The sequence below is a fragment of the Linepithema humile genome, chromosome 5 (assembly GCF_040581485.1).
Source record: "Linepithema humile isolate Giens D197 chromosome 5, Lhum_UNIL_v1.0, whole genome shotgun sequence".
NCBI lineage: Eukaryota > Metazoa > Arthropoda > Insecta > Hymenoptera > Formicidae > Linepithema > Linepithema humile.
The window spans coordinates 26,264,381-26,283,134 of record NC_090132.1 but is presented as its reverse complement, the minus strand read 5'-3'; the positions used below and the strand labels follow the sequence as shown (position 1 = coordinate 26,283,134).

Genomic DNA, 18,754 nt, shown 5'->3' with positions numbered 1-18,754 from the left:
CAAGGTATGATTTGGAAGGAGTAGGGGAAAGAATGTCCGTGCCGATAAGACGTGCGAGAGAGAAAGCTTAAAAATGAGAGAGAGGATATATTGTAGATCACGTAGTATAGTGCGTACAAAAATCACCTCACCAAACCCCTCCACGCCGCGAATCAGCGTCCGAAATTCCTTACACGACATATAATACTTTGAATATTACACGTTATTCGTCCTGTTCGATATTTTCGATAAATCGATTATATGTTTTGTCTTGTATCGTATTTTGTATTATAAATAGTAATCTATTTATCGAAATCAAAATATTGAACACAAGGAATATCTCGTAATAACATATCTCACACGTTGTTAAAAAGCCGATTTGCAGCGCTTGGCGGGGAAGGATTGTTCACGTCGTCGCGCTGTAACCTGATTACGTGCAAAGTTTATCTGTGAAATATAAATACATTTACATTATAATGATATGCGAAACATAGTTAGATAAGTTACATGTATATGCTTTTGTACCATAATCTTTTGCACGTCTTTTGAATATTATATTTTCTAAAAAGTTCTAAGATTTCTAAGCTTCTTAAAGTGCGATACGAACTTTCCAGATTATTATTTTATTTACGACATTATTAAAGCGATGTAAAATCTGAAATCTATTTCTTCCCAAAAGAGCAAATGGAATAACAACTAAACATTTTTGTTTGATCAGAGCACACGCTTGTGCAAACGTATTTAATCGACAAAATCTCTTAATGTTAATATCTTTAAGACTCATTATCTCTACAGAGATAATAAGTGTATCAACATTTTATCATTTATGGCGATAATTTGATTAAAGTTTCCAAACTTGTGTATTCACGCTGCGCGTTCGTCTCACCACATTTATAATTTTATAGAAAGAAAATGAGCTATCAAGATACGCATGTAGGTGCATTCGTTTGCATCGGAATGGAATACGTAACGTGCGTTACGGCTTACAAAACAGCCGTTTGTAAACGCGTAAAGGATGCCGCGTACACAAAGCGCGCAGAACGCGCGCAAAAAAGTGTGTGTGTAACACGATATATCCTGGTCGCGGGAATTGTACAGGTGAGGGTGAGAAGTTTATTATGTTTGAGCAGGGTGTGGGTCCGCGCTGTAAGAGCTTTTAATTGAAGCCACCCCGCCTCGAGAGCAACCTTTAGGGTCTTCTTGTAACCGGGTATATGGACAATCGAGCTATTCTTGATGCCTAAATTGTTTACACTGCGACCCCACCCCCTATCGAATGATCGCGATCACGGGTGTCGGTGTGTACGCGCGCGTTACGCCGCTTTTAAGTACCGTTCACACGTGTCGGGTGAAAAATTCTATCCACCTTGAACGCAATGGGGGTAAAATTTTATGGATTTTGCTCCGCTGGAAGCGTCGCGTCGGAAGTATCGAGAGTCACATTCAGCGATGATGGTGAACTTTACGCGCGGCGATGGTAACAGCGTCTACGAGTGTATAAAGGATACTCGTAACTCCGTCGTATCTCGACTTGTAAACTTCCAATATCTCCGGGGAGAGCTGTATTTAAGTCGCCGTTGCGCTCAAATCGCTTTGAATCCACTGTGTGCATTATTATTTGAGAAATTGTGTCGTTCCACGACACGACGTAGCTTAACGCCGGGACTTTAAACGCATTAATACCGCTCGCATAAAAGACGGAATAACGCGTTAGAGGCTAACCGCCTCTCCGATGCAAACCCGAGAGGCTGTAATCCGACGGGTTTATCTCGACGTTGCACGGGCACGGATTGATGCGAATAACGATGAAGTGAACGATGACGGGCCGTAAGTGACGCAGTGTCGTCAGCTCGTCAGCTCGGTAGCATGGATGATCGCGATCGGGGTCAATTGCTATCTGCGATCTGAAGAACGCAGGTTGCCGGTATTCGCGATTTTCGAATGCCGCCGCATCTTCCTGCGCCTCCGCGCCGTTAACGATGTGTTTCTTTTTATTGCACGCTCTGCTCGACACACGTAAACCTGTCGATACCGTCGTACACTAAACACGATCAAAGTATACGCAAATGCCACTTTATGAATTATTCATGTAAGTCGATCGATATTCCGCACCGCCGTGGATTCGAACAATTGCCGTGACGCCGATAAATACACCGATACGTGTTTTATATTAAGCGCCGCGCTCGGCTGCATAAAGCGCGGCCGTTTCTACTGTACTTTCCGTCGGCCACTTATTCTCGAATAAATTTTAAATGGATTTTTTCCCGGTCAAAATTTCATGAAAGAGGCTCTTGCTTCTGCGTTTTTACACACGCTTTTAAATATATCCTAATAGTCAAGTTTTAAATTAGAATCCTATTATAAATTTATTACACACACACATACACACAAAATTAAAAAATGTAATTGCAATTTAAAAATAATATCAAATTAAAAGGGACAATTATTTCAAAATTAAGAACGAATGCACCTGTGGAGATATTTTTAAAAAAATAATTCAATTTATTGTTTGCAATTAAAATTCCAGAAAATGTGCCGTCACCAAAATGACGCATTTTCACTTAATTGAAAGCACACATTCGTCAATATCGCGAACGGACGAGAAATGCGTCCGGCCGTCTCTCTCGCGCTCTCCGCCCTCTGCGACCTATTTTTCCAACAGCGTTATGACGCCATCACGGTGACGTCACCGCCGCACTGACGTCACCACCGCTCCCTTACGTGACCATTCAGAATGACCTCGTTTCTCTCCCTTCGAATTTCGCCCTCGTTGATTCCTCCCTCCCATGCGCTGTCCCTAAAGCTTAATGGCCGCCTTCTATGCCATTCATGTGAATATTCCCTCGCTTAACGGACGTGCTCTATTTCATAAAACGGTTTGTTATGCGGTCGTCTAAATGCGATGCGCCCTCGATGACGCCCTCGATACGCCCTCGATATGCCAATTGCGGCTTCTTCACGATCGATAAAAATTCTATCAGAGTGCACTCGCATAATTTCGTCGTTATAGATATTACTTGCGCTTATGTAAAAAAATTCTTAACACAATTATCGATGTACTTTATATGTATGATCGTGGGGAAAAAACGTTGCGTATATCCTGTGCTCGATATTGACATTTTAAATGATCAAAATTGCAAGCCGGAAAATGATATTTTAACTCGTTAAATCTTGTAGAATAATTCAATATTATCTGAAACGACATTCTTCTCAAATACTTTGATACTCTTTAAAATTTATTAATTTAATAATGTAATAACTTGAATTCTTGAGGTCAATTTAGTTTAATGTGTATCAAATGCACATAACTTAAATTTCAAAGGTTTGAAGCGCATACGATGTATAAACCGCACATTGCCGAAGTCCGACGAGATCAACCTTCGTTTTGAATTGCGATTTTTAAAATCGAAATGAAAAATAACAAAATCATATGACGCTCCAATTTCAAGAGTTTCAAATAAACCACTTCTACGTGTGCAGCCATGCGAATTACAGTCGAACCGTCGAATATTTCGCATCAAATGCGCGTAACAAACTCGCATGTGGTTAAACCGCAAGGTAAAACTACGAAGCCGGGCTGGTTAGTTAGAAATACCGTAGGCTGCAGCTGAATCATTTTAGTTGCAGAATGTCGATAATTGAACATGTACGAACACGTGCGCTATAGCTACGAGATTGAAGCGCAAAATAGGATTACGGCTAACAGACGCATGCATGTTAACGGCTCAGTAGTAAATCCAGATATTCCGCCGACGTAGGAAAGTTCCGTGATCAGAGAAAAATCTGCCACTGATTTCGCGTCTCGCGCCGATAAAGAAATATCATCTCGAATTCTATGGAGGCTGCGAAGAATTATCGGATTGTTAATTGGAATTTTTTAAATCGCGTCGGAGCTTGAAACGATAGAATATATTTAGTGAGGGAATATTCGATTGCGCAGAAATAAAATTATTTTATAAAATACATAATTGTGTGAGATTATTCTCAATACACAGAATTCGTTGCAATTATTTTATCCACATGGTGTGGATTATCGTTACATTTTCGATTCAACTCTAATTTATTTAATTCAATTTGGACTCAATAAATATATCTATATAAGCATCTTGCTGCAAATTATTTTTCTTTAATTATTTATTGAACCATATCATCATGTAAATTAGCCGTTAAAAGAAAATCAAAGTCTTTCGAAGTTGCTTTAGTCTACTTATAAAACTTGATTCTCAAAGTAAGGTCAAGGAATTTCCATTTAATTTACCACACGCTACCGCGAGCGCTGCAATGATCTTGCAAATTAGAACGGAAGAATGACTTATTGCGAAGCAAGACATTTTTAATAATAACAGCAGTCTAATAATAACCGCTTGCTGCTCTTCCGTTTAACGAGAACTACTTGTTATAATTGAAAATAGCGAAGGATATAAATATTTTTTATGATTATTGCATCGAGAATTTTATTATTTTATTAAACAATGACACGTAAGTGTGTGAGAGAAAGAGAGAGAGAGAGAGAGAGAGAGAGAGAGAGAGAGAGAGAGAGAGAGAGAGAGAGAGAGAGAGAGAGAGAGAGAGAGAGAGAGAGAGAGAGAGAGAGAGAGAGAGAGAGAGAGAGGAAGAACTTGATCCGAGCTTCAATATTTTTCCTACTTTGCCAGATATTCGCGATGACTACAAATATGTTTTCGGTAGCGCATCACGGACCGCGCCCTTTGCGATCATTCTCTGCTTGCGATTTTATTGCTCATAGCTCAGGTTTAACGGAGCAAAAAAGGTAAAAGGCGACGCCCTGCGTCCTTGGCTGGGAGTATCGATAAATGTCAAAGTAGCTCTCTCAAATTTACTCAAATAAAACTCGAAACTAGGTTAACCTTTCGCAGATCTCATCTCCGAAACTTCATTCGTTTGATTTGATTCCGCTTAAAAATTTACATCATGAAACATACACGCCGGAAAACGTAAAGCTTTTACTAGTTAAGATGATTGATATCTTTGAGTTGGCAAATTGCTCTAATAAGAAATCAAAAACATTTTTGTAATATACAAATTGGATAATATAATCTACGCACTTTGCTATCGTATTATTGTTGTTTGTTATTTATTTTTGGAATATTTTTTTTCATTTACACGAATATGTTGTACGAAAAATGGAAGCCAGATTAAATTAAATCCTTATTTAATCTTTATATTTAATTTCTCGCTGACGCAGATAAATTTTTATATTAAAATATTCTTTAATTCGCATTTCTAGTCTTTATTTTGGTGGGCAAATAGTCAGCTATTGTTAGAGGCAGAGCATTAATCTTCGAAAGCAGGCTGATAATTAATAATGGACAATGACGCGGACAAATCCCGCGTCACTGCTAATACTGCGTGATTATTAATCGGACGGAAAATTGCTGATTAAATTGCGAAAGTCGTGGAATAAGCCGCGGCTCCTCCCGTATCAGATCACATTTCCGCTACTCCCGTCTATAGACCGGATTCTACAAGATGGAGCACGGATTCCACTGCCAAATGAATTTTCGCTGGGAGGCGGACGCGCGCGCTTGTTCGCGGTTGATAGACCCAATATCTATGCAGATTCGCTCGAGCGAGCCGTGCCTCCGAAATTGGCCAAGTTTTTGCCCAGCCTGGGAAAGTTCGCTCAAAGATGCGCGAGCGAACTTCCGTACACATCGTGTCGCACACGATGCCACGCAACTTCACTTTCCTGTCTAATTTTGCACCTGGAGAGAGCGAACGTCACCCATTTTAATTGGTTCCTGCTTTAATTAATGTGAAAGAACAGGCCGCGCGGAAATAGCGACGTTTCAAGTGCACCGACATTTTCGACATTCGGCGCGACCGACATTTATTAATTATAACACTGTATATACTTCTACGGTCGTTTGTCAGTCGATAATTGATTTCGTACACTTTCATTTGCAGAATGTATGCAGCTGAATATATTACAGAGAAATATTTATAAATACAAACGCTAATCCTCCCCCGTCTGCTCTACTATAATATCAATACAATAAACGAATGTAAAGCTCATAATTGTGATAATTTTCACGTTTACATGTTTCGCAGTTTTAATTATGCAGCATAGAGCTGCATCCTTTAGTTATGTTTATTCAATTATAATTGATTTTGCAGATAGCGGCGGGCAGTGATGTAAAGGTAATTGATTTGCATTCCATCCAATAAATACGCTTATGTATCGATAAACTTGTCGTTTAGTTGCTTAAATTTCGTACTTTAATGTTACTTTTTTCTCCTGCATTCGGAAGAAAGATTCGATAATAAGAAATTTATTTTATGTCAGTGTCGCAGTTTATTCGAACCATTTCATTATCGCTCGAGTACAGTCACAGCTTTCTTAAATCAAGTTTCGTCTTTTTAGCGATTTCTTCGTACAACTTTGCACTTCGCCGAATACACCTGACGAAGATGCTAATGCCGTTCGAAAGCCTCGGATAGTTTTCGCGGAAAGACTTCTCGCTTTGAGGGACACGATCTACACGTGCAATCGCGACGAAACGAATTCCGTGAATAGCAATCAACGGAGCATGGTTAATTGCATTAAGCGCGATCGATCCGTTCATCGAGAACACGCGGAATCCAAACGCCGCCGTCCCTTCCATCGGATTGTAATTGTAATCAGTCAATTTGCGAAATGCGCACCTTGCGGATCCCTCATTGCACAGAGTGGCAGCGACACGTTTCGTTGGGCTTTAATCTTCTGTTGAATGAAATTCATTTGAATCGAGCGAAATCGAAATGGACGCGAGAGATAGCGGCTTACGTATATACCCGATTAATTAACGGCAGTCCTTTTTTTTCTGCGGTAGCCGTGGCAGAATTGCTCTCTATTACTGCAACTATCGTTTGTAAAACAGTGAGAAAGCGTGGCATGGAAATTCGATCATCGATACTTCGAGCTCTTAAGCCGGCGGTTATTGTTAATGTCCATATCCTATATTTGATGAATTTAATAAAAACGTTTCTCTAAAAGACACGGTTAAAGATATATGTCAAGTTTTTCATCGCTTCTATTACAGATAGATAATAAAAAGTATCAGGTTGGCGTGAAAGGTTCGTCGCTTCTCCGTGAAGGTTTATTTTCAATAAAGCTATCGATTTTCGTTTTGATGAAAGCTCGGAGCTTTTTAAATCGGACATGTAAAAACTTGTTTCCAGATGAAAACTGTTATGAAGCCAATGCCGACTATTTTAGTTCATCAAAATTCATTAAAAACTTTGCATATCTGTCTTCAATCTTATTTGATGAATCCGACAAATCTTTTACACCTACTTGATAGGTATATAGTTAATCAATTACGCCAACCTATATTGCGTGTAGTTAAAATTTTACGTTTCGTAAAAATTATGCTATGCTTTTAATTGCATTATAATTTTTCATAGCAAAATTATTTTTTTCTTTAAGAAAGTCATTAAATCTCGTTTTTTCCTGTTGTTTCAGGACATCGACTACGAGGGCTTCCGCAAATTTCTGAATTCGTACCTGGAGATCGAGACACCGGATGAATTGTGTCGACATCTTTTCCTCTCATTCGTCAAAAAGGGCTCGCGTGGAGTGGATGGCAAAGCCTTCAAAGTAAGCATCGCGTTTTCGGATCAATAAAAATTACCGGCGACACACATGAGTTAAGACGCTCCGTTTATTATCGCGAATAACGATAAGCGCTCGTGTTGCGCGAATTGCACGCGAAGGGACGGACAGAAAAAGAAGGAATTTGCACGAAGCAATGAATTACAAGTGTCGCGTCGTGCGGGCACACGCTTCCGGTATAAAAAAAAGAAAAGCAACAACAAGAGATACTCGTAAATGAGTGCGCGAAGAATTAAAAGCCGCGTGTTATCCGCGTTTTTTGTCGGTTCCTAGGAGATGGCCGTGCTCTCCTCGACGACCGCCTGCGCCGCAATTACGTCGCACACGACTTCCAGCAGTAACATTAATAGCACCGGCGTACCCGGCGGAACTTCGTCGGAAAGTCACGGCGGGTCCACGCTGGCTGAGAAAATTCATGGCATCACGGAAAAACTGCAGGCGCTGGGTCATCACAGGACGGAGAGCGAACTCTCCAGGACGCGAACAGGTAAAGTGTAACCCGCGATTGTTTCGCCGATGGCGAAATTAATTGTCTGCCGCGACGGTTGCGTTATCGCTTCATTGCGGAATGACGGAATGACGTGTGACGTTACGATGTAGTTTCTTGGCTAATTATTTTTTCAAGTGAAAACCAGCTATATAATTTTGTTGGCGCGATCGTTCGCGGGAGCTCGCTATTGGTTAGCTGAAAAAACTCACAACTAGCGAAATTAAATTTACGATTTAGCAATAAGCGCGCCGTCAAGCAATATGAAACGGTCACAATATTAATCCTGTTTTAATGCGAACGTTTCTCTTCTCCATTTGTGCCCGCAGCGCTCGCGGTACATCCGCTTCTCAGGCTGTATTTTTACAGTAAGCGAATACTCCTACGATCGAATAAAATAGGTCAACGGTAGGCAAAAAGAAAATAAGGACTCTGATGGCTCGAATTTTCCCCCCCCCCCCTTGCATCACATATCAGTGAATGCTATTGTTCGCTTCGAAATGGCGGAGAAATAGCGATCGATCCGATCCAAAGGTGCTTTGAATGAAGATTCCTGCGCTGACAGCGCCATTTGTTAAAGTAAATTCGTTTTGTCTATAAATATCGGCTTGCGATTTTTTAACGGGCGAGTTCAAAGACGCCAGGAGTTTTATTTTTCCGAATATATCTTGAAGAAATCTTGTGCATATTTTTTTAAATCCATAAATACAGTATTATGTATGGAAGAAGTTATTTTTATCAGAAAGAAATACCAAAATTACTTTTTGTTATTCGGTTCTCTTGACGGAAATAAAGCGAGAAAAATCTCGGATGCTCCGTAAGCAGATATGTTTCTCTGAAGACAAACTCTCGGAAAGCCTCCGAGCATATTAGAACTTTGGACTGTCGAGTAATGAATATTTGGCCGATGAGTCTCTCTCTCTCTCTCTCTCTCTCTCTCTCTCTCTCTCTCTCTCTCTTTCTTTTCAAAGCGCCGCGCCTCGTATATCAAGATGCAAGATCAGCGAGGCAGAAACGATCGGTCATGCTGTTTGTTTTTCTTGTATGTTTCATGCAATTACACGGACGATTCAGGAAGCGTGCATCCAATGCTGACCGTCACACACACGTCATACAGCTGTCACGATGTACTAGAGAAGAAGAGCACGGACAGCAGTCCGAGTCACAGCCAAATGTCGCGGAACTCGTCCAGGAAGTCGAACAATTCCCTCCTCGTCAACAACGGGAAATTGGAAGGTAGGGGGCGAATCGCCGAATCCAATACAAACGGTACATTGAGCAATAACATTTCGCAAGCGCGGAACCAGCCGCGGCGAGATCACGGGATCACCGCGGGGCGTGGATTTCTGCTCCCGGATTCGATTCCTTGCGTCGCATTAATCCACCCGCGATACTTTTCATCCGCCCGTCGTTCATTAATCCGGAAATTGTACCTCGCTAAAAGACCGATCCCAGCGTGATTCCTTTTTAACGAGCTTTCGCTCACCAGGAACGATCCGTCTCTCGCTCTCTCTCTCTCTCTCTTTCAGTCTTCTCGCTCTCTTCACTTCAGACGTTCCGAGTTTACGTTTCAGAAGCTTCCGATGAAGAATCGAGGTTCTTCGCGGATATCTTCTCTCAGATATCTTGCATTTAGAGTCTCTCCCGAGCGGTTATACGGGGCATTACATGAATACAGGATTAAAGGACGCCGGGTCGTCCCGCTTAAAAGATTTCCCTCCCGTCGTACGTGAACCCGCATATCCGTGAAATTCGGTGCACGATGCGAAATTCATTTTTGCCACAGAAAGGAGAGGGGGGGGGGAGAAGGATGTGGGAGATGAAGGGGGAGAAATCGCATTACAGCGGCATGACAAAGGGTCCATTTCGGTCGCCCATCGATCTTACAGTGGCGCGTTGCTCTCAAACAAAGCCTGAGATCGTAAATGCCGGATGAATTACGGTTCAGGGGGGGGGGGGGGAAGGGGGGAAACGTGACATCTCTTTCAGAAGAGTGCTTCACCATATCGGAGCGACAGTCGACGTAATCGAAAAAATACGACCACAATACCGCGCGGATATACCACCGCCCCTCATGCCGCTTTTACGATATCGGCCGCAGTCATCTTCGCTTCATTATGCGCTTCCGCGAATTTCCGCTGTGGCATTTTATTATCCCCGCCGTATCGCGCACTCCTGTCCGATATTCGATAATCTCATTATTAGAGATATTTTTACTGCGTGTCGCGGATGTGGAAAAACAACGGTTGATCAATATAAGGAGCGTATGCAAAATTCGACGGTTTTAGCGACAAAAACGACTCCCCGTCGATTTTTCAGCGCATGCAAAAAGCGATCGATCCGAATCGCGCACGTACGCGAGACATCAACATAACGATTGTTTATGTCTGCTCTAAATGAAAACGCCGCCAGTAAGTGACGAAAATAATCATGCCTGCGTTATGGATTTAAGGGAAATGTTTATTCGCGTCTGCGGCGATCCGTGGCATCGATCGCGCGCACAAACTCCCGCGCCTTCCCGGCGCGATGCAGGAAATGCATATTGGCTATTTTAGATTCTGGATTTTGCACGACAATTTACGTGAGACGTGAGACGAGTTGATCCTCGCGAGATGTCATGACGTACGGAAGACTGTATACACGATTGGGAAAATTCGATCCGTTTCTATTTCCGAGTTTGTTTGAAGAACGAGTCTGATCTTATCGTCTTCTCGTGAAACACGTGCGCTCCCGCGTCAAATACATCGTCGGAGGTGATGAAATCCCGGGTTGAAGCTATCCGCGCGCGCGCGTCTTTCGGTACAGGCGACTCGTGAAAAATGAAAGGGAAACATCGAATCCGAAAATAGAGGATTATGACGAATCAAAGTCCCCGATAGCGCTACAGCGCCCTCAAGCCGTTTCCAAGTTGCCGAGCTTATCGTCAAACTCGTTCTCATCTTTTATGAATCGGAAGATGAATAGTCGCCTTCAGGTGCTCGCGTCGTAATAAAAAGGGCCGTAAAATACATCACGCGAGAAGAATAAGAAAACAGGAAAAATTACTCCGACCGATGCACGGATGAAAATACGAGTGTCCCATCCATCAATTCATCCATCGGACTCGCGGCGATCAAATTTAACGATCTATTTCGCATCATCCGTAGCGATCGTAAATCCTTTTTTCTACCGTTTTAATTGCGCTTCCTGTATTCTCTAAAATTTTATCTCATTCAAATGTAGAAATGTACAGAGTGTTCAAGTTAAAATTGGGCCTGCGCATTTTAATTGTTTTGTCATGATTCGTTTTAAGACCTTCGCTGAACACCTTGTTGTATAGGAAAATGCCACTAACGAGAACGGATGCAACGTCACTTTATGTTCCGCCTTGGTTAATGAACTAATTGCTAAATGAACTACCGTATCGATCGCGAGTAGCGTGGAATGAGACAACGCGCGCTTCGAATTACTCGCGCGACATACGCGAGTTTGCGTAGCGCGTGTCGGCGCCACCGAAATAGCTGTGCACCACTGGTATCATCCGGTATAAATGACGTCACAAGTGTGTGTGCGAGAAAATGATACCAGTTTCTTAGCGGCGTGAGTTTCAGCCACGCCGCTCAGTGACTCTCGAGTCGTAGAAGAAGCAACAAGTGTATCTGGACTCAATCATTAATCGCATATTGGCGTCGATCGCGGCTTGATCGTCGAATCATCCTGCACTCGACTCTAGTTAAACAACGTGACACGGGAAGATTGGATAATCCGATTCAGTGCTCAAGAAACATTTCCCTTCTTTAATGATTGTAAAAAGCAAGATGGTTCAATTACCAGACGTATCGGGAGTGAAGCTGAAGGAAGGTGAGAAATGATCATAAAGTATCATAAAGATCGAATATCGAATATAAAACCGCACAATATTTAAGAGAAATTTTCCACGAGGTTTTAAACAAAATTTGCTTGTGCAATCAATTTTATGTTATGTGACTTTTGTATTGCGAGAAAAAAAGAGATAAATTTCCTCCTCGTGATATTTACAATCGAAATAAAAACGGCTGTGAAACATTCTAGAAAGCGTTTAAATCATTTTGAAATATTTGTACGATCAATCCCGCGGAATTATCAACAAGCAATTTTAGATAATCACGTTCCAGCTCATGACAAAATTTATAATAACATTTCCGAGATCCCTTTTTAATCGGCGTATTATGCGGTAAACATGTCACCTATCATGTGGAATCAACTAAACCAAATAACCAACGCTAGCGTCCGCAAATGATAATTAGTTCAATTTACTAAACTCGCTCGTTGCTCGTAATTGTCACGGACTTTCATTAATGGGAAATAAAGCGCGCTATGGCAACGATTATATGGTTATAAAATTATCGTCGATAAATCTTGACTAAATTGGTTATTCACATTGAGAGAAAAAAATAAGTACAGTGTATTTTGCCGCGCAAAATATAAATAATATGGCTATTAGATGAATAACATTAGATGAATAATAAATGACTCGACGTATATGTTCGAAATTTTTGGCAGCGCGTTCGTACGTCACGGCGATTAGCCCGTCGTGTTCACAATCGATGAGCGTGTCGCGTTTGCGAATAATTTACATTTTTTTCCAGACATCGTTATCGAAGCTCTTTTGCACCTTTCATTCGGAACAAATTGGATTGTTCGAGCGTGGAAAAAAAATGTACAGTACCGTATGACTAAGGCAACTTAGTCGCGCGACGCGTCGTCTCGTGCAAAAGTTTATTTTTAACTTGTTCATCGTCGCGCAAAATTACTTCTGCAAGACGCGAGATCGGCCAAAAATAACAGCGAAGAAATTGAACTGTCGTGATTATATGACAATTTTTCTTTTAATAGAGAATATATTTCCTTACGATGGGATGTACATTCGAATACGAATTCCTTGACATGAAATTATAGATATAGTTTTATATGGACGGCACATGAAAATGTCAAATGCTAAATTATTACGAGCTAATTAATTCCGTTATGCAGACGAAGTTGATCGAAAATAAAATTAAGAAATTATCATCGAGTCAAGACATTGATTAAAATTGAAACTGGTACAATTTCAGAAAGTTTGATTTCAATTTGCGTGAAAACGCAAAATGCATTTCGCATCAACCGTCGCGTCTCTATTATCACGAATGAGCGTAGGAATCATTTCCACGTTTGTCGTTCGTTCCAAATCCGAATTTATTGAAACGAATTTCTTCTCGCGTCTGGACAATGCGGTTTTTGAAATCGGCGCAAGAATAAATTTCATCGACATGCAAGCGAATCGACATGGAGCCGCGTTGATTCATGCAAAAGTACACGGCGGTTTGGTTATAAATAGACGATCCAGAAATACGAGCTAAGCGTCGTCGACCTGTCTCGGGCCGCTATACACTAACAGTCTATTATAATAAGACCAATTCATCACTTACACATATTGACAACCGCGCTGCGTCGGTCGAAGCAACAGGTTCTTTAGACTTTTAGGTACAATTACTCAAGTCCGCGCCGGACATTCATCTAAAAATACGATCCGATCGTCCGGCCGAAATCGCCTTGGATTTCCCGGTTTCGCTTTAACGCGCGAGTGCATCGTGAATTTTCCGCGAAATATGGGACAGGATTATCATTATTGTGAGTCTGGCAATTTTCACTGTGCCGGACATTCAGGTGTCTTGAGATTTGAAAATACGGCTACTCTTCCGCGAAATACGACGTCAAAGGAAAATCCCGGTGAAAATGAAGCATATTTAAGATCGAGAGTGAAATTAAATAGAATAATTTCTGCAGATAATTTACGGTAATATTCTTGCAAATTTTAGGATTCTACTGTAATTTAATAATATAAACATAATTTTGCGTAAATTTACGATTTCTAACGCGCTAGATAATTTAAGTTATTTCGTAAGTGACTTGTATCCTGCTGACTGGTAATTGTGAAATATGTCTAATGCGATATCCGATCAAGTTGAAAATAAATTTCTGTTTTCCAGAGATGAGACACCTTGTTAGAAAGCAGAGCACAATAGATGTCCAGTCCGTTAAAGTCAGCCTCAAAGACATCGTTTGTTATCTCTCCCTCTTGGAAGCCGGAAGACCGGAGGATAAACTGGAATGTACGTAATTGTCAGCAACTAATACCGTCCTGCTCGCGCGGGTTTTCATCTCGAATGATTCATTAGCGGAAGATCAACGATGCTTTGAAATAAATCCCGCGTTGTTTTCTATCGTCGAGATCGATGCTATAATGGTTGCACGGTTGTTTCCTGAATAATCAAAACCATGTCCGCGCATAAATCACGCGCGGAATCCCGTTCGTTTTTAGAAGATTGTCGTCGGATACTAATATTTCGTATACGCGCACTAAATAGCGAAAAATTATTCCGTAAACATATGCGATATCAACGCGAATATTTTCAAATTAGAAAACCCAGCGTTTAACCTTTCTGCAAAAATCGTCCGCTTTTTCACGCGCAATTGATTAAACTTATATGCTTTTTGAAAAAAAGATATAAAATATTTCGATGGAGATAAACAGACAGTGCGATATATTGAAGAGATTTCTGTTGAAGTAGTACGTAAAACTAACAAGAGTCGAAAGAACAGAAATTCTGTTTATTCTTTCGATAAACAAAAAGTTGCGGAAGAATCACGAATCGCTGTAACTAATCAGACATCCCGCCGTTTAAAAGCAATTGAGAAGAAAAAGAGACGAATGACATACAGAATTTACGAGGGAACTCGCGTGCCGGTCGGCAGTCATTCTCGATTTTCCGCCGCACTTGTTACAAGTCCATGCCGCTCGAACTTTTGTAGCGAAGCTGCAACTTGTTGCGCGGCAGTTTCGACTTGCGTTAACCCAATAATTCTTTCTTTGTTTTTTTTTCCAGTTATGTTTCGGCTGTATGATACGGACGGCAACGGCGTCCTTGACACGAACGTAAGTAAAGAACAAACGTTATCTCCGTCTACGCGGATCATCGCGCGTGTGCTTATCACGGTGATACACGTGCGTGCAAACACAACATTGCATGCGTTAGGTGCAACAATCGTTCGTTGTCGGCGATACCATTGTCACGAAAGTCGAACCATCATCGCGTGATAAAATAATTGCAAACGGCGAATAAATAACCGCGCGCGATATAAATACTCTCACCGCCTACTCGCAAAACGATTCTAATTACAATTTCTATCGGCAAAACTGAACTCTCTCTCTCCCCCTCCCTCTCCGGCGAAAATAGATTGACCTTTGTTGCTTAAGTAACAATAGTAGTATAGAATAGATCTAGTTGATATTAATAGAAGAGGTAAATACTTGTATGCCGCTGGCCGCGCCCATAATAGGCACGTCAATTGACATGTACCCCGTGCGATCCGTTACAACGTGAATTACGTAGAACGAGTGTAATTTCCGTTGCTTTAATGACGCGCATCATTGACCCCCTGGCAATAGAGAGAGAGAGGCCAGAAAGCCACGCGAATGTGTTGACTAACATGTATCGCCGCAATACGCGCGGATGTTGCGGGAATAATAATCTATTTTGTATCAACGTCGCTTGATTACGCACCGCAGCGATAGATTTTTAGAATATAATTGGCGATGTAATGTAATAGTTATCGCGAATAGTGCAGAACGCACCGATAAACTATCATTAACACTAATTAATCCTTTGTCGATCATTTCATGAATGTAATTTGTAACTAAAATCTGCCGTTATTGAAATAATGAAAATTATAGAGGTATCTGTTTCCTTTTCGGCAGTAATTTTGCAGAACGCCTCGGATTATTCGCGAAATTCTACCTTCCCGCGGAACCTCTGTTGTCGAATGCTGTAATATAATTTCGAGGCAAAATTCGCATGTGAAATTGCTTATGACATCAAGTGCTTGGATGTTCAGTGCATCCGTCATTCAAACGCAGGGGGTTTAAATACGCGCGCATATATGACGTGAAATTACGGCCGAGAAGAATGTCTGGAAAATGACAACCGGCGTCGCCGCATAATGAGTCTCACGTTGAATAAATCACTGATATCGCGGTATAGACATTGCGTGCTGCACCAATAAATATTCGCGGTACCCATAACGGAATCGCGGGAGAAGAGAGATGGAAATGAAAACGCGGCGCTGTTTTTACTTCGGATCTGTTCAGCTGGAGCGTACGGGCTTTTAAAAGAAAAACACGTAACATTTTGATAAGCACAAATAGGAATAAACAAAAGTATTAGGAAAAAACGTATTTAAATTGTTTCAACATATGTATATACACGCGGGAATTAATGATCAATAATATAATAGTATGTCGCGCAGCTTGCGCGAAGTTTAATAAGATATGAGTTATAATTGAATAGGATTAAATTATATACGCGACGTGTAACGTCACATTGTCATCGGAAATATCGCATCACACATTCAATCCAATCCGATCCGATCAATGCAACGGTTCTTTATCGTTGTTACTAACGTCATTATCACGTGTATCTAGGAGATGGACTGCATCGTAAATCAAATGATGAATGTCGCGGAGTACCTCGGCTGGGATGTCACAGAGCTGAAGCCGGTAAGTAGCCGGATTGTTCGCTTTCAACGGGCTTACGTTTTACAAGACCGAACCGACCATCCTTCCGTTATAACTCGACTAATAATTCCCTACTTCGAGGACGTGGAAACGTGTCCTGAAAACGTTTTTTCGAAGCCGCTGCGACCGGCGGGCAGAATCTGGGAAATATAATTTTATTCCAGATCCTGCAAGATATGATGATAGAAATCGACTACGACGCGGACGGCACGGTTTCGCTGGAGGAATGGAAAAGAGGTGGCCTCACGACGATCCCCCTGTTAGTTCTTTTGGGTCTGGATTCCCACGTGAAGGAGGACGGAAACCATCTGTGGAGACTGAAGCATTTCAGCAAACCCGCGTATTGCAACCTCTGTCTAAATATGCTGGTTGGCCTTGGCAAGAAAGGGCTTTGTTGCGTTTGTGAGTAAGAAATCCTTGATATTTCCCGTCTTTATCGCGCGATTTTGAAACGAGTCTCGAATCGGCGTGTAGCGTGCACGAACACGAGATTGTAAGAGAAACATCATTGACACTTCTACAAAATGGAAGTACCGCGTATTTTATTCAAGACCAACGTTATGTAACGGCATTCTTTTTTTTTCAGTTTGCAAATACACGGTGCACGAGAGATGCGTGCAAAGAGCGCCAGCCTCCTGCATAGCCACCTACGTGAAAAGTAAAAAGACATCGCAGACGATGGTACATCATTGGGTCGAGGGGAATTGTCACGGGAAGTGCTCCAAGTGCAGAAAGACGATCAAGAGTTACAATGGCATCACCGGCTTGCACTGCAGATGGTGCCAATTAACTGTGAGTTATCTTTCGAAATTAATAGAACACAAATTCATCGTCCAAAGTGGAGTCTAAAATATATGCGCGGCAGCGTGAAAAAAAATATAAAAGAATACTGCGAGTGTATAATGAAAAAAAAAATTAGATAAATAATTTTCGACTATCTTGTTTCATCGATCGCGAGCGAATTTTAATTAATGATGCGGATTAAGATACTGCATTATTTAATTTAGGAATTATTTAAAAAAAAAAAATGAAATTTGTATGAGACCGCGTAATTGAAGCGATGCGAGAGTATCCGTGATACGTCTGTGTGAATATTTCCATGGGAATGTTACAGCTGCATAATAGATGTGCGTCGCAAGTACGAGCGGAATGTACGCTCGGCGAGCATGCGGTGCACATCCTTCCACCTACAGCGATCTGCCCCGTGGTGCTCGACAGACAAAGATCGTTATCGAGGGACAGCAAACGAGGTAGCAAACACGGTCAGGACACCTCATCGGCCAGTTCCGTAAGTACAATAATCCGCTTTAATTGTCTCTTATCGTCGAAACGTCCGTCTCGCGAAGAAACAAATGAAACGTAATGTTCTTTATAATTCTTAATTATTCAAAAAAACTATAATTAAGTTTCTTCTATAGAAGATCTTGAATTAAAAAGCTACGTTAACGAATCAAATGTATAAAACTTGAGATATAATAAAGAACGCGAAGAAATTTACAATTAATTAAACGTAAAGTTGAAGAAGATAATTACGAGTTTTGGAATTAAAAGAGAATGACGAAATCGCGTTCGGTGGAGGGAGAACAGAATGTTGTACGACACGCGAATGAACACGATGAATTTAATAGGGTGGTTTCCTGAGTTGCGGCACCTCGTCGAGCCAGCAGCCGGCAATGTCCTTTCAAATTACGCCACCGGATAACACGATGCCGCTCTTGGTATTCATAAATCCGAAATCGGGAGGCCGACAAGGGGAGCGAATGTTGCGGAAATTTCAATACATTCTGAACCCACGGCAGGTCCACAATTTAGCGATCGGCGGGCCTATGCAGGGTCTGCAACTGTTCAAGGACGTGGAGAATTTTAAGGTGATTTGTTGCGGCGGCGATGGAACGGTCGGCTGGGTTTTGGAAACCATGGGTATGCATCGCCGTTTAATTACGACGCAGCCGCTTAATGAAATTCGTGGAGATCGCGAGTAAAACGAATCATAATAATCGTATAACGGCGGCACGTAAAAGCGGGGCTTTCTAATAAATTTTGCAATGCTGATTTCGCGGATTAAATACGCTGGCTAGATTCATTGAATACCATGTAAGCC

At 41.5% G+C, this 18,754-nt stretch overlaps 1 protein-coding gene across 3 annotated transcripts in view; it reads left to right on the top strand.

Annotated features, from left to right (window-relative positions):
* Dgk (diacyl glycerol kinase 1) overlaps nt 1–18,754 on the top strand; it is a 79,922-nt gene that overhangs the window by 56,122 nt on the left and 5,046 nt on the right. For 2 of the 3 annotated variants that reach the window (XM_067355017.1, XM_012364815.2), the window contains 11 exons: nt 6,118–6,141; nt 7,445–7,579; nt 7,868–8,081; nt 9,156–9,317; nt 14,069–14,191; nt 14,966–15,015; nt 16,561–16,635; nt 16,818–17,055; nt 17,240–17,445; nt 17,768–17,941; nt 18,282–18,573. In XM_067355017.1, the coding sequence (XP_067211118.1) occupies nt 6,118–6,141; nt 7,445–7,579; nt 7,868–8,081; nt 9,156–9,317; nt 14,069–14,191; nt 14,966–15,015; nt 16,561–16,635; nt 16,818–17,055; nt 17,240–17,445; nt 17,768–17,941; nt 18,282–18,573 (1,693 nt within the window). The remainder of the gene's footprint in view (nt 1–6,117; nt 6,142–7,444; nt 7,580–7,867; nt 8,082–9,155; nt 9,318–14,068; nt 14,192–14,965; nt 15,016–16,560; nt 16,636–16,817; nt 17,056–17,239; nt 17,446–17,767; nt 17,942–18,281; nt 18,574–18,754) is intronic. The other variant, XM_067355018.1, reaches the window with a different exon arrangement.